Source organism: Mytilus edulis, chromosome 12, assembly GCF_963676685.1.
Source record: "Mytilus edulis chromosome 12, xbMytEdul2.2, whole genome shotgun sequence".
Lineage (NCBI taxonomy): Eukaryota > Metazoa > Mollusca > Bivalvia > Mytilida > Mytilidae > Mytilus > Mytilus edulis.
The window spans coordinates 68,556,157-68,570,270 of NC_092355.1; the positions used below are offsets into that span (position 1 = coordinate 68,556,157).

General features: G+C 32.7%; 1 protein-coding gene across 1 annotated transcript in view; it reads left to right on the forward strand.

The window, feature by feature from the left end:
• LOC139497802 (death-associated protein kinase 1-like) overlaps positions 1-14,114 on the forward strand; it is a 67,537-nt gene that overhangs the window by 40,938 nt on the left and 12,485 nt on the right. Inside the window, exons 9-10 of the mRNA XM_071286037.1 lie at positions 1,475-1,960; positions 12,074-12,225. Coding sequence (XP_071142138.1) covers positions 1,475-1,960; positions 12,074-12,225 — 638 coding nt within the window. The remainder of the gene's footprint in view (positions 1-1,474; positions 1,961-12,073; positions 12,226-14,114) is intronic.

Here is a 14,114-nt window from a genome sequence, read left to right on the forward strand (position 1 = left end):
TTTCATGTGATGTTGACGATGACGACAGTGTCAACAACTGTTAAGTTTTCTGCTTAAGATAGTTTGATTTTAAGGCCCTGCCCCCTAGGTCATGGTCAAGTGAATTTGAATTAATTAGGAAATTTGAATATTTTAAAGTTGTCTGCTTAAGTTAGTTTGATAGAAACTACTTGCGATAGATCAATGATATTTTGTATGAAGTTGCATTATACTATCAGTAGTTTATTATTACTTAATTATTAGTTAAAATTTGCAAAATATGGAGAAAACAACCTAAAATATTCAAAAATGACTGAAACCATGCGATGTCATTGCAAGTACTTTATCACCACTCACTCATATTGGAAACCAAAATTTCAAGAATTTTCAAATATTTTAGATCAATAAGAGCTTCCATCTAGAAAACAACTGTTTACTTAAAATTTGAAAACAATGCATTACATGCTGTTTTTATAAAGTTCTAAATTTCCACTTACGTGGAATAACATATTTGTGTTTAACTTTCTTTATTATTTTTTTGTAATTTTGTAGCATGTAATTGAGAGAAATCGAAAAGTAATCATGTACATTTGTGTACATACAAAAATCAGAGTAATCGATTATTTATCGAATACACAAAAATCCTTCAAGTAATCGATTATTAATCGATTACATTTGTCAGTAATCGTGCCCATCCCTGATTATGTACATTAGAGGGTCTGTCCCCCTAGGTCATGATCCAGTGCTCTTTGAATTAATTAGTATGTTAAGTTTTCTGCTTAAGTTAGATTGATAGAAACTACTTTCAATAGAAAATGATACTTGCTATTACGTTACATTACTGTCTGTACATCTCAGTTTGTCAACCATTTTCAGGTCCTGTCCACTAGATCATGGTCCAGCGACTGTATAAATAAGCAATGTTGCTGTCCATCAGATTGTTTTTTATCAGAATTTTATGCCTACGGAAGAGACATATCTCTATGCCAACAGTTTATTTATCTATGATATGATATCTCACAGAATTAAGGAATATTATCATTACACTATTTCGTTTGTTATTTATAATAATCTTTTTAAATTGACATTTTGTCACATGCCTTTCTTTGGATGTTATCTCGATTGCGAATTAGAGGTTTTCCAGCAGCAAAATGTAGATCAATGCTTCATCAAAATTTTGTCTTTTTCGAAATTTTCTATGAATCTTTGTAAAATTTCTGATATACGTTTTAGTATAAATCAAACTAAGAGTTCCGAGTCAAATCTGGTAGCTAATGCTGCTATATCATGTGAAGATATTGATATACAATGTTTAGTGATTTCCCACGAGACAGCTATCCACCACAGACCAAAAGACGAGGGTTTAATTAAACAATTACAACTCACTGTTTGCCTTCAAAATGATACAAAAACCACACTGTCGCATGGTGGTTCAAGTTTATTTTATACTGGGATCTCACATTTTTTTAATATTATTGTAATTTTCTATTGATAGGAACCAATGGAGAAACTGAAATTCATGCAAGACTCTTGAAACCATTCAAAGGAACAATTGAAGCATCAGCAGAAGGAGCCCATAAAGCTGTGAAGGAAAACACACCATCAACAAGTTTTGATGAATCACAGACAGTAACCCAGCAGCCTAAAATAATGTTACCTTCAGTTACCACTGAATCTCAAGTTGAACCTCCAGTAACCACGGAATCTCAAGTTGAACCTCCAGTAACCACTGAATCTCAAGTTGAACCTCCAGTAATCTTGCAGCAACGAAACCAAGCATTAGAACAAGCAAGAATGGAAATTGAAGCCATGCTTAAATCTAATGTTGATTTACATGACAAAGAGGAGTATGCCACATTATTGTTATGGGATTTTGCAGGAGATGAAGAATTTTACCACACACATCAAACTTTTTTATCACAAGATGCGATTTATCTTGTCGTAACAAAACTCAATGAGGCTGACGACAAAAAAGCAAAAGGTAATATATCATATACACTTATATGCGGCCAAGCTTAGCGAAAGGTAGTGCGTGCGAGGTAATCAGTCAAACAAACTTTATTAGATTAACTCGTAAAGGAGTGATCGTTTTCATTGGCCAATTCAAACCTTGGTCCTCACACCTGCGAAAATAGAACATGCGTACTATAAGTTGAATGGACTGATCAGTATTCACGTAGCCGGTCAATGTTGTTATAACCTCCATCGTCGTATGCACGTACATTATTGTGTTCTTGATTATCCCATAGCAATTCTAGCTTTTCAATGATACATGTATGTGCATGTAAAATTATATATTCACTCTGCGGACAAAGTTTTTAAAATTTTAATAACTTTCTTAAACTATCCTTGATTTCTACCAAACTATGACAGAAGCTTGTTAATGATCATAAGATAGTATTCAGAAATAAATTTTGTAAAAGACAAAATTCCTGTTTTTCAGTATTTTATATTATTGATAGATGGACTTGGTTTTTCTGCCAGTTAACATTACATTCACTCTGTGGTTAACGTTTTTGTCAAGTGAGCCTATGACTTTTGTCGCATTATTGTAGGGTGTACATGTCTAGCTGGCAGGTGTCATCTGACTTTGACCTCATTTTCATGGTTTAGTGGTCAAAGTTAAGTTTTTGAGTTTTGGTCTTTTTTTATAATACTATATGCAATATAGGTCAACTATATTTGGTGTTTGGAAATATTTTATGATCAGTCGTGCAGTTTTGTTTGACCTTGACCTAATTTTCACGGTACATTGCTCAGTGTTAAGTGTTTGTGTTTTGGTCTGTTTTTGTTAAACTCTAAGCAATAGGTTATATATAACTATATTTGTTGTATGGAAGAATTGTTAGCTGTACGTGCCTGCCTGGCATGGTTCATCAGACCTTGACCTCATTTTCATGGTTCATTGGTCAATGCTTAGTTTTCTTGGTTAATGTTGGGATATGTGACAGTTGTAATAAAGCTTTATATTTAGGACTATCAACAAAATATCAATGATTAGGAAAGAAGGCGAGACTTTTTAGTGTGTGCACACTTGTTAAAATTTTAATAACTTTTTTAAACTATCCTGGATTTCTACCAAACTTGGACAAAAGCTTGTTATTGATCATAAGATAGTATCCAGAAATAAATTTTGTAAAAAAACAATCCTGTTTTTCAGAATTTTATTTATAAATGGACTTAGTTTTTCTGCCAGTTAACATTACATATTCACTCTGTGGTTAAAGTTTTTAAAATTTTAATAACTTTTTTAAACTATCCTTGATTTCCACCAAACTTGGACAGAAGCTTGTTAATGATCATAAGATAGTATCCAGAAATCAATTTTGTAAAAAAACAATCCTGTTTTTCAGTATTTTATTTATAATTGGACTTAGTTTTTCTGCCAGTTAACATTACATATTCACTCTGTGATTAAAGTTTTTAAAATTTTAATAACTTTTTTAAACTATCCTTGATTTCCACCAAACTTGGACAGAAGCTTGTTAATGATCATAAGATAGTATCCAGAAATCAATTTTGTAAAAAAACAATCCTGTTTTTTTCAGTATTTTATTGATAAATGGACTTGGTTTTTCTGCCAGTTAACATTACATTCACTCTGTGGTTAAAGATTTTGTCGAGCGAGCCTGTGACTTTTGTCGCATGATTGTAGGGTGTACATGTCTAGCTAGCAGGTGTCATCTGACTTTGACCTCATTTTCATGGTTTAGTGGTCAAAGTTAAGTTTTTGAGTTTTGGTCTTTTTTTATAATACTATATGCAATAGGTCAACTATATTTGGTGTATGAAAATATTTTATGATCTATATGTCAGTCAATGTTTAGTTTTCTTGGTTAATCTTAGGTTTATGTGACAGTTGTAATAAAGCTTTATATTTAGGACTATCAACATAATATCAATGATTAGTAAAGAAGGCGAGACATGTCAGCGTGTTAAGATTTTAATAACTTTCTTAAACTATCCTGGATTTCTACCAAATTTGGGCAGAAGCTTGTATATAATCAAAAGCTAGTCTCTAGAAGAAAATTTTGTAAAAATATATTTCCTGTTTTTTAGTATGTTACTTATATATGGGCTTAGTCTTTCTTCCAGTTAACATTACATACAGTCTGCAGTTAAAGTTCTTAAAACATTTATAAGATTCATAAGGTAGGCGAGACACTAGGTTCCGCGTAACTCTTACAAATTTTTGTTAAACCAATTATCCATTCATTTCTATGCTAGTAAGTAATTTTGTTTACTTCGAAACAGTGACAAATCTGCTGAATCAAATATTATGCTATATGAAAAATAAGGAAATCTGCTTACTGGTATTTTAACATTATATTCTGCATTAATTTAGACATGTTCAAAGCAGATATAATAAACGCATCCAATAAGTTCAATACTTTTGTGCACAAGATAATGCAATGTTCACTGCGCTATGACAGAGTTTCAAATGACGTAATGTTGCTTGTGATTTGCCATGAATTGACTCAATAAAGTAGTTAATTATTTTGTTGTCTCTATTATTTAAGTGATTTTCATATTTTTTAATAATTACAAAATACCTTTGGACTCAACTTATATTTAGACAACTGCATACCTGTCAACCTCTGAAAATGAAAAGTCAGGTCATGACCTGCATTGAGAAAAATAATCTCAGGTCATAACGCGTACGACATTTTGCGGGCTCAATTGAAGAACAAAAATATGTATACATATAATTTATATAGTCAATATGTATATGAAACAGTTAGAACATGTATACAAGTTTATTTCAGACTATTGTTATATTCCATAGTAGCAGACTTGGCATTCTTTAAAAGAACTGCACTTGGTTTCAGTTCATAGCAATGCAAATGTGTATTCATTTTACAAGAAAGAAGAGCACACAGTGTATCCTTATTAAGATCAGCCCTAAACTCTGTAGCTATTTTCTTTACTAAAGAAAATGCCCTCTCACTGTCTGCATTGCTGTTTGGCAAAACCAGTAATGTTTTAGCAAGTTTTGACAAAACAAAAAATCTTGGCTTGTTAAGAAAAATGTCATGCAACTTGGACATTTCTCCCCAAAATGTACCAATGTCAGTTTCAGGGGAAGTGCAAAGTGGAAGTTCATCTAATGGGGTCAACTGATAGTCACTGAACTCATCTTGTAGCTTGTTGGAAATATCGTTACGTAGCTCAGGTAAACAAGTCCTACATTTTGACTTTTGGTTACATTGAAAAAGACCGATAAAACCGAAGGTCGTATTACTTCTAAATACCGGAAACAATTCCGGTCAGAAATCCGGGTGAAACGGGTAATGTTAGAAATTCCCGGGACCCGCCGGGTAAAGAAAAACTCCCGGGTGAGAGGTGAAAATAACGGGTGTCACCCGCAAAAAACGGGTGAGTTGACAGGTATGCAACTGTCTGTTGTTATATACAACCTGTACGATTAAGAGTCTGACATATTGTATAGACAACTGTATGTTGTTATATACAACCTGTACGATTAAGAGTCTGACATATTGTATAGACAATTGTATGTTGTTATATACAACCTGTACGATTAAGAGTCTGACATATTGTATAGACAATTGTATGTTGTTATATACAACCTGTACGATTAAGAGTCTGACATATTGTATAGACAATTGTATGTTGTTATATACAACCTGTACGATTAAGAGTCTGACATATTGTATAGACAACTGTCTGTTGTTATATACAACCTGTACGATTAAGAGTATGACATATTGTATAGACAATTGTATGTTGTTATATACAACCTGTAAGATTAAGAGTCTGACATATTGTATAGACAATTGTCTGTTGTTATATACAACCTGTACGATTAAGAGTCTGACATATTGTATAGACAATTGTATGTTGTTATATACAACCTGTACGATTATGAGTCTGACATATTGTATAGACAATTGTATGTTGTTATATACAACCTGTACGATTAAGAGTCTGACATATTGTATAGACAATTGTATGTTGTTATATACAACCTGTACGATTAAGAGTCTGACATATTGTATAGACAACTGTCTGTTGTTATATACAACCTGTACGATTAAGAGTCTGACATATTGTATAGACAACTGTCTGTTGTTATATACAACCTGTACGATTAAGAGTCTGACATATTGTATAGACAATTGTCTGTTGTTATATACAACCTGTACGATTAAGAGTCTGACATATTGTATAGACAATTGTATGTTATTATATACAACCTGTACGATTAAGAGTCTGACATATTGTATAGACAATTGTATGTTATATACAACCTGTACGATTAAGAGTCTGACATATTGTATAGACAATTGTATGTTGTTATATACAACCTGTACGATTAAGAGTCTGACATTTTTTATAGACAATTGCATGTTGTTATATACAACCTGTACGATTAAGAGTCTGACATATTGTATAGACAATTGTATGTTGTTATATACAACCTGTACGATTATGAGTCTGACATATTGTATAGACAATTGTGTGTTGTTATATACAACCTGTACGATTAAGAGTCTGACATATTGTATAGACAACTGTATGTTGTTATATACAACCTGTACGATTAAGAGTCTGACATATTGTATAAACAATTGTATGTTGTTATATACAACCTGTACGATTAAGAGTCTGACATATTGTATAGACAACTGTCTGTTGTTATATACAACCTGTACGATTAAGAGTCTGACATATTGTATAGACAATTGTATGTTGTTATATACAACCTGTCTGATTAAGAGTCGGACATATTTTATAGACAACTGTCTGTTGTTGAAGACTGTACATTGCCCTCTATCATGTCCTTTTATTATACCCCATGCAACCAAGTTGCGGAGGGTATAATGTTATTGACCCGTCCGTCCGTCAGTCCGTCCGTCCGTCAGTCCTGTTTCTTGTCATCGCAACTCCTCTCAAACCACACAACAGAATTTCACGAAACCTTTTCAGATAATAAGGACATACTATGTAGTTGTGCATATCGACGGGAAATTGCGATTCAATTTTTTTTCTAGGAGTTACGCCCCTTTGAACTTATTTACTTTAATGTACTACTGCAACAGTTTGTCATCGCAACTCCTCTTAAACCACACAACAGAATTTCACGAAACCTTTTCAGATAATAAGGACATACTATGTAGTTGTACATATCGATGGGAAATTGCGATTCAATGTTTTTTTTCTAGGAGTTAAGCCCCTTTGAACTTATTTACTTTAATGTACTACTGCAACAGTTTGTCATCGCAACTCCTCTCAAACCACACAACAGAATTTCACGAAACCTTTTCAGATAATAAGGACATACTATGTAGTTGTGCATATCGATGGGAAATTGCAATTCAATTTTTTTTCTAGGAGTTACGCCCCTTTGAACTTATTTACTTTAATGTACTACTGCAACAGTTTGTCATTGCAACTCCTCTCAAACCACACAACAGAATTTCATGAAACTTTTTAGATAATAAGGACATACTATGTAGATGTGCATATGAACAGGAAATTACGGTTCAATATTTTTTCTAGGAGTTATGCCCCTTTGAATTTATTTGCTTCAATGTACTTCTGCAACAGTTTGTCATCTCAACTCCTCTGAAAACACACAACAGAATTTCATGAAATTTTGTAGATAATAAGGACATACTATGTATATTGACAGGAAATTATTATTCAATATTTTTTCTTATACAATTTTTTTTTCTTATTCTTATTTAATTTCTCCAATGACAATGTGGGCACGTTGGGTATGTGAGCGTGCTCACTAAGGTTCTTTAATTATTTTTGGCTTTGAGTTGCTCTCTCATTGATGTGTATTCAAGGGAAACCTCCACAAAAAGTCCAATTTGTTTTTACTCTGACTAATAAGCAAATTGTCTCTACAATTGTACACTGATTGAAGAAATTATTGGATTCAGACCAGGGAAGTTGTAATACATGACTATCATTGCATATGATGCACTATCATCTTAACTTTGGCAAAAGAGGCCTATTACAAAAACATATATACCACAAGTACCAGCTAACATAAACCTATGGCAGGCCCTTTAGCTATTTATTCGAATTTCAAATTATCTCATAAGATATATGATATCTCATATAATATTTAAGATTTATTTAAGATATCTTAAAGTATATGAATTATCTTATAAATATGTTTTGTATAAGAGATATCTTATATAGTTCATTGGATATCATATTAAGAAAATTATATGAGATATCTTATAAACTACATGTATAAGACATCTCATAAATTATTTCAGATATCTCGTGAACTATATAAGATATCTTATAAACTTTATAAGATATCTTATAAACTTTATAAGATATCTTATAAACTTTATAAGATATCTTATAAACTTTATAAGATATCTTTCAAACTATATCAAATATCTAATGAACTATTATATAAGATATCTTATAAAGTTTATGAGATATCTTGAAGTTAGATTAAATAGCAAAACGGCTGGCCATATTAACCAGTGAAAAAAAATTAAAAATATTTCAAATAGAACTGGCCAATTGTTGAATTAAGAAAAGCAATTACAAAAGTATATATATATATGCTTAATTGATAAGTTATTTAAAGCAATTGAACCAGTGAACTTTAAAATTATTTGGATCATTTTCATATCTTTTGAAACAGTTCCATAATGATGACATCGTATTTCAGGGGGGGGGGTCTCATTTCATGAATGGTCTATCATTAACATTATTTTCAAAAACGCTCAAACTTTTGTCTTTTGCGGAAAAAAGAGCAAAATATAAAATAATTTCTTTTACAAAACAAGTTTTAATCAACATAACCGGCTCTGCTTGGCGATCTGCTTTTACCATTCAAATTCATTCATCAATGTTATATAAAATTTGCTCTTTGCAGAGGTCTGTTTTGACACCCATTTTGACAAAAAGCATATTTTTGATCAACCTGCTGAGCGATCTACTTTTACGAGACCACATACTCTCTTAACATTTTAACTTCAATTGAATCCGGCCGCTAAAATTGTTAACCTCATGTTGACATAATTAAATCGTTGTTAATAAAATGCGATCATAGTCAGCATTTTTATCCGGATTTTACTATGTTTTGACGACAAACTTTGAAAAATTATAGTTGCCGTAATTGGTGACGGAAACTTTTCCGGAAATACCGATTTTTGTTTTATTTTCCTGAATTGGGAATTTATATTTACAAATTTTTTTTTGGGGCCAATGGCCGATTTAAGGGCCGTTAAGCGACCCTAAACTATATAGTGGAATCATCCCTGCAATTAGTGCAAAGAATCCAATAACCATGGCCAGTCCACTTCATAAAACAAAATAGGAATATATAAAGTAGGGAAAATATGGTAGATTTTTAATAATCACATCTTCCCTAGAAAAAAAAAGAAAAAAAGACAGACATCAGTCAAACTTTAACAATTTTATTTTCAAACCTATTTGTTTTTAAGGGCAATGTTTTCTGATCTTTCCATTGGTATGATTAAGGCAACAGAAATTATGGGCTTCATGGTCGATAAAAGTATTGAATCCATTCAGAAAACAATTTGATGAAATAAAAATCTGCATAATATCAAAGAAAAATTGGTTCTTAAAACATTAATAAAACTTCAACCTGACAACCTCAGTAGCAATGTCATAAGGTCTTTTCAAATGAACTTTGGTAAAACAAACATCTAAATTACCCACAAAATATATATAAGTCACAATAATGAATGTGACCAGTCCATTATAAAGGACCATGAAACTGTCCACAAATAAGTCTTGGTTTCTTGTCATTCTATCGTCCACCGCCACTATGGTAGAACAAGCATCTAAATTACTCACAAAATATTTTACTCACTATAATAAATGTGACCTGTCAATTAGAAGAAAAAATATCTCTCTTATTTACCTAGCAGTCTGCTGATTGTAAATTCAACTTTTCATCATACTATCAAATGAGGTGAATGTACCAAAGAGATCTGACAATTACATGGCAAAAAAAAACAAAAAAAACCAACAACATAGAGCTAAAGACAAAGCAACATGATCCCCATTAAAACCGGGGGTGATATAGTTATCAAAAGTACCAGGATTATAATTTTATACGCGCGTTTCGTCTACATAAGACTCATCAGTGACGCTCAGATCAAAACAGATAAAAAGCCAAACAAATACAAAGTTGGAAGAGCATTGAGGACCCAAAATTCCAAAAAGTTGTGCCAAATACAGCTAAGGTAATCTACTCCTGGGGTAAGAAAATCCTTAGTTTTTCGAAAAATTCAAAGTGATATCTGGTGCCTTTGAAGGGTAGGTAGTTCCTGCTTCACATATTGCACCCGTCGTGTTGTTCACGGGAGTATACATTGTGTGTAAAATCTTATTAAGTGATGTCATAATCAGGGAAAAGAGGACAGGATTGTAGTTACGACTATTGGAACATATTTATCATCATTGGTAAAACAAACATTCCATAATAGTCGACCAACTTGTGATGGAGTCCATAAAATGTCCCATGGGATAACTTTAACCTGAACACTTGGACCCCATGTTTCAAAGGTTATCATGATGGGAAATGCAAGCTCTGGCAAATCTTCATGACTAAGATACATTTACCCCATATGGAGACCCTCTAGACACAATATAATTAATCAAAGTACTGAAGTACTGACATCGGATGACCACAAGTTCTTGTGGATGGTCACAAGCACTTGTCTCAGAAAAAAAAATCACATCTTTATACTTGAAAGTGAGATAAATGTACAGAGATATATTTTTTTCTGAGACAAGTTTGTGCGTGGATGATGCATAAATGACAGGGAATTCAACCTCACCGTAATCATATTGTAGTGATACAAATCAGTATACTCTGTTTGTTGTTATATATTATATAAATATTTGCACATAACAGTTACATATATATATAATTTTCATCCATTGTATATCTTTTTGTTCTACTAGTGCAGTGCAAGTGCATGATGGACACTCTTCTGTAATAATTCGATCTTATAGATAGGATTTGAGTAGGCATTCATATTTTCTTGCAAAACGTTCTTTTCTCGAGATATTCTTCCGCATGCGTTAACACAATTTTTATGTATGTCAGTGCATATATATTAATGATTTTTGTCGAGCCTGCAACTTTTGTTGCAGAAAGCTCGACATAGGGATAGTGATCCGGCGGCGGCGGCTACGGCGGCGGCTACGGCGACGGTGTTAGCTCACTTCTTAAAAGCTTTATATTTTAGAAGGTGGAAGACCTGGATGCTTCATACTTTGTATATAGATGCTTCATGTTACGAAGTTTCCGTTAGTCACATGTCCAATGTCCTTGACCTCATTTTCATGGTTCAGTGACCACTTGAAAAAAAAGTTCATTTTCATGGTTCAGTGGTCAAAAGTTAAGTTTTTGAGTTTTGGTCTTTTGATCTAATACTATATGCCATAGGTCAACTATATTTGGTGTATGGAAATATTTTATAATCTTTGTGTCAGTCGCGCAGGTTTTATTTGACCATGACCTCATTTTCACGGTTCATTGCATAGTGTTAAGTTTATGTGCTTTGGTCTATTTTTCTTAACCTATAAGTAATGTGTCAACTATATATGTTGTATAGAATCATTGTTAGCTGTACATGTCTGCCTGGCATGGTTCATCTGACCTTGACCTCATTTTCAAGGTTCATTGGTCTTTGTTTAGTTATCTTGGTTAATGTTAAGTTTATGTGACAGTTGTAATAAAGCTTAGCTTTATACTTAGGACTATCAACATAATATCAATGATTAGTATAGAAGGCGAGACATTTCAGTGTGTGCACTCTTGTTTACTTATATATATATTTAAAACGACAAAACATTTTCATATTATTAATTTGTATTCTAAAAAATATTTTTATGAGTGTTCATTGAAGAAATGAATTTATAACAAGCGATAAGGAATGTTATTTTGCACTCGATAATGTTCTCGTATTTATACTATGGGTTACCAGTCAAAAACGAAAGTCAAATCTCTGTGGCAACAATACATCGGAATGCCCTTACCGTCATCGTGATGTAAAAACCGGTAAATATGACTTGAAGTGTAAGATAGATGTGCTGATGAAAAGTCTTTGCTTTGTAGAGATGTTTCAGTTGTGGATGAACTCAATACATTGCTACTGTAGTACCACTCAAGTGCTTGGAAGTATTGAAGAGAAGAATAAGTGTCTTTATCCACCAGTGGTTCTTGTTGGTACACATAAAGACAAAGTTGAGGCTTCTGAGGAAGTAAAGGTATATATTAGTATACATATTATGCACAGTTTGTCATCGCAACTCCTCTGAAACCACACAACAGAATTTCATAAAACTTTGTAGATAATAAGAACATACTTTGTAGATGTGCATGCATATCGACAGGAATTATGATTAAACTTTTTTTTCTAGGAGTTATGCTCCTTCGCTTTGAACTTAAACTTTTTGCCATACAGTACTAAACAGTCCGTCTGTCAATCCTGTTCTTGTCATCTAAACTCCTTTGAATTTTTATACCCCAAGCAACAAAGTTGCGGAGGGTATAATGTTTTTAACCCGTCCGTCCGTCTGTTTGTCTGTCTGTTCGTCAGTCCTGTTCTTGTCATCGCAACTCCTCTGAAACCACACAACATAATTTCATGAAACTTTGTAGATAATAAGAACATACTATGTAGATGTGCATATCAACAGGAAATTACGATTGAATTTTTTTTCTGGGAGTTATGCCCCTTTAACTTAAATATTCTACTGCAACAGTCTGTCATCTCAACTCCTCTGAAACCACACAACAGCATTTTATGAATCTTTGTAGATAATAAGGACATACTATGTAGATGTGCATGTCGACAGGAAATTACGATTCAATTTTTTTTTCTAGGAGTTATGCTCCTTCGCTTTGAACTTAAACTTTTTGCCATAAAGTACTTAACAGTCTGTCTGTCAGTCCTCACTCAGTTCTTGTCATCGCAACTCCTTTGAATTTTTATACCCTAAGCAACAAAGTTGCGAAGGGTATACTGTTTTTGACCCGTCCGTCTGTCTGTCCGTTCGTCAGTCCTGTTCTTGTCATCGCAACTCCTCTGAAACCACACAACAGAATTTCATGAAACTTTGTAGATAATTAGGACATACTATGTAGATGTGCATATCGACAGGAAATTACGATTGATTTTTTTTCTAGGAGTTATGCCCCTTTAACTTAGAACTTTGGCCTAAATATTCTAGTGCAACAGTTTGTCATCACAACTCCTCTGAAACCACACAACAGCATTTTATGAATCTTTGTAGATAATAAGGACATACTATGTAGATGTGCATATCCACAAGAAAAAAAAATTTTCTCGGAGTTATGCTCTTTTAACTTTGATACTACTGCAACAGTTTGTCATCGCAACTCCTCTGAAACCACACAACAGAATTTCATGAACCTTTGTAGTTAATGAAGACATAATGTGTAAATGTGCATATCCACAAGAAAATTTTTATCAAGTGACTTTTGTACTCTCAAATCTTATTTTCTTGTTAATTCGACCTGTTGATACTGTTTATAATGCTTTTTTGTTATTTTTTATTTATATGGATCTTGTCTGTACACCAGCTTTGATTATTTGTAATATCTTCAATTTTTCACTTATTCTTACAACATTTGTATAAACTTCAAGATTATAAAAAAACCAGTTTTTTTCTAAAGTGAACATTGATTGGTTAAATATTTCTCAGTCATGTCCTGTGTTTGAATTTGTTTGTTAGCTTTTTGGTCATGAATGTTTGTCTCTAATATTTAATTAACTGTGCATTTGTATTCAGATATCGCAGATCAAATTTATTCGTTCATTGTTTAATCATACGTTTTTTGATGGAGTTAAGTCTGCCAATTGATATTTTATCGTATGTTTTCTTTGTTGTGATGTTATGCTATTGTTTCATAAAAAGGGAGAAGGTTTGGATCCATTAAAACGTTTAATCCCGCTGGAAATGTTTGCACCTGTCCTAAGTCAGGAATCTGATGTACAGTAGTTGTCGTTTGTTTATGTAATATATACGTGTTTCTCGTTTTGTTTATATTGATTAGACCGTTGGTTTTCCCGTTTGAATGGTTTTACACTAGTAATTTTGGGGCCCTTTATAGCTTGTTGTTCGGTGTGAGT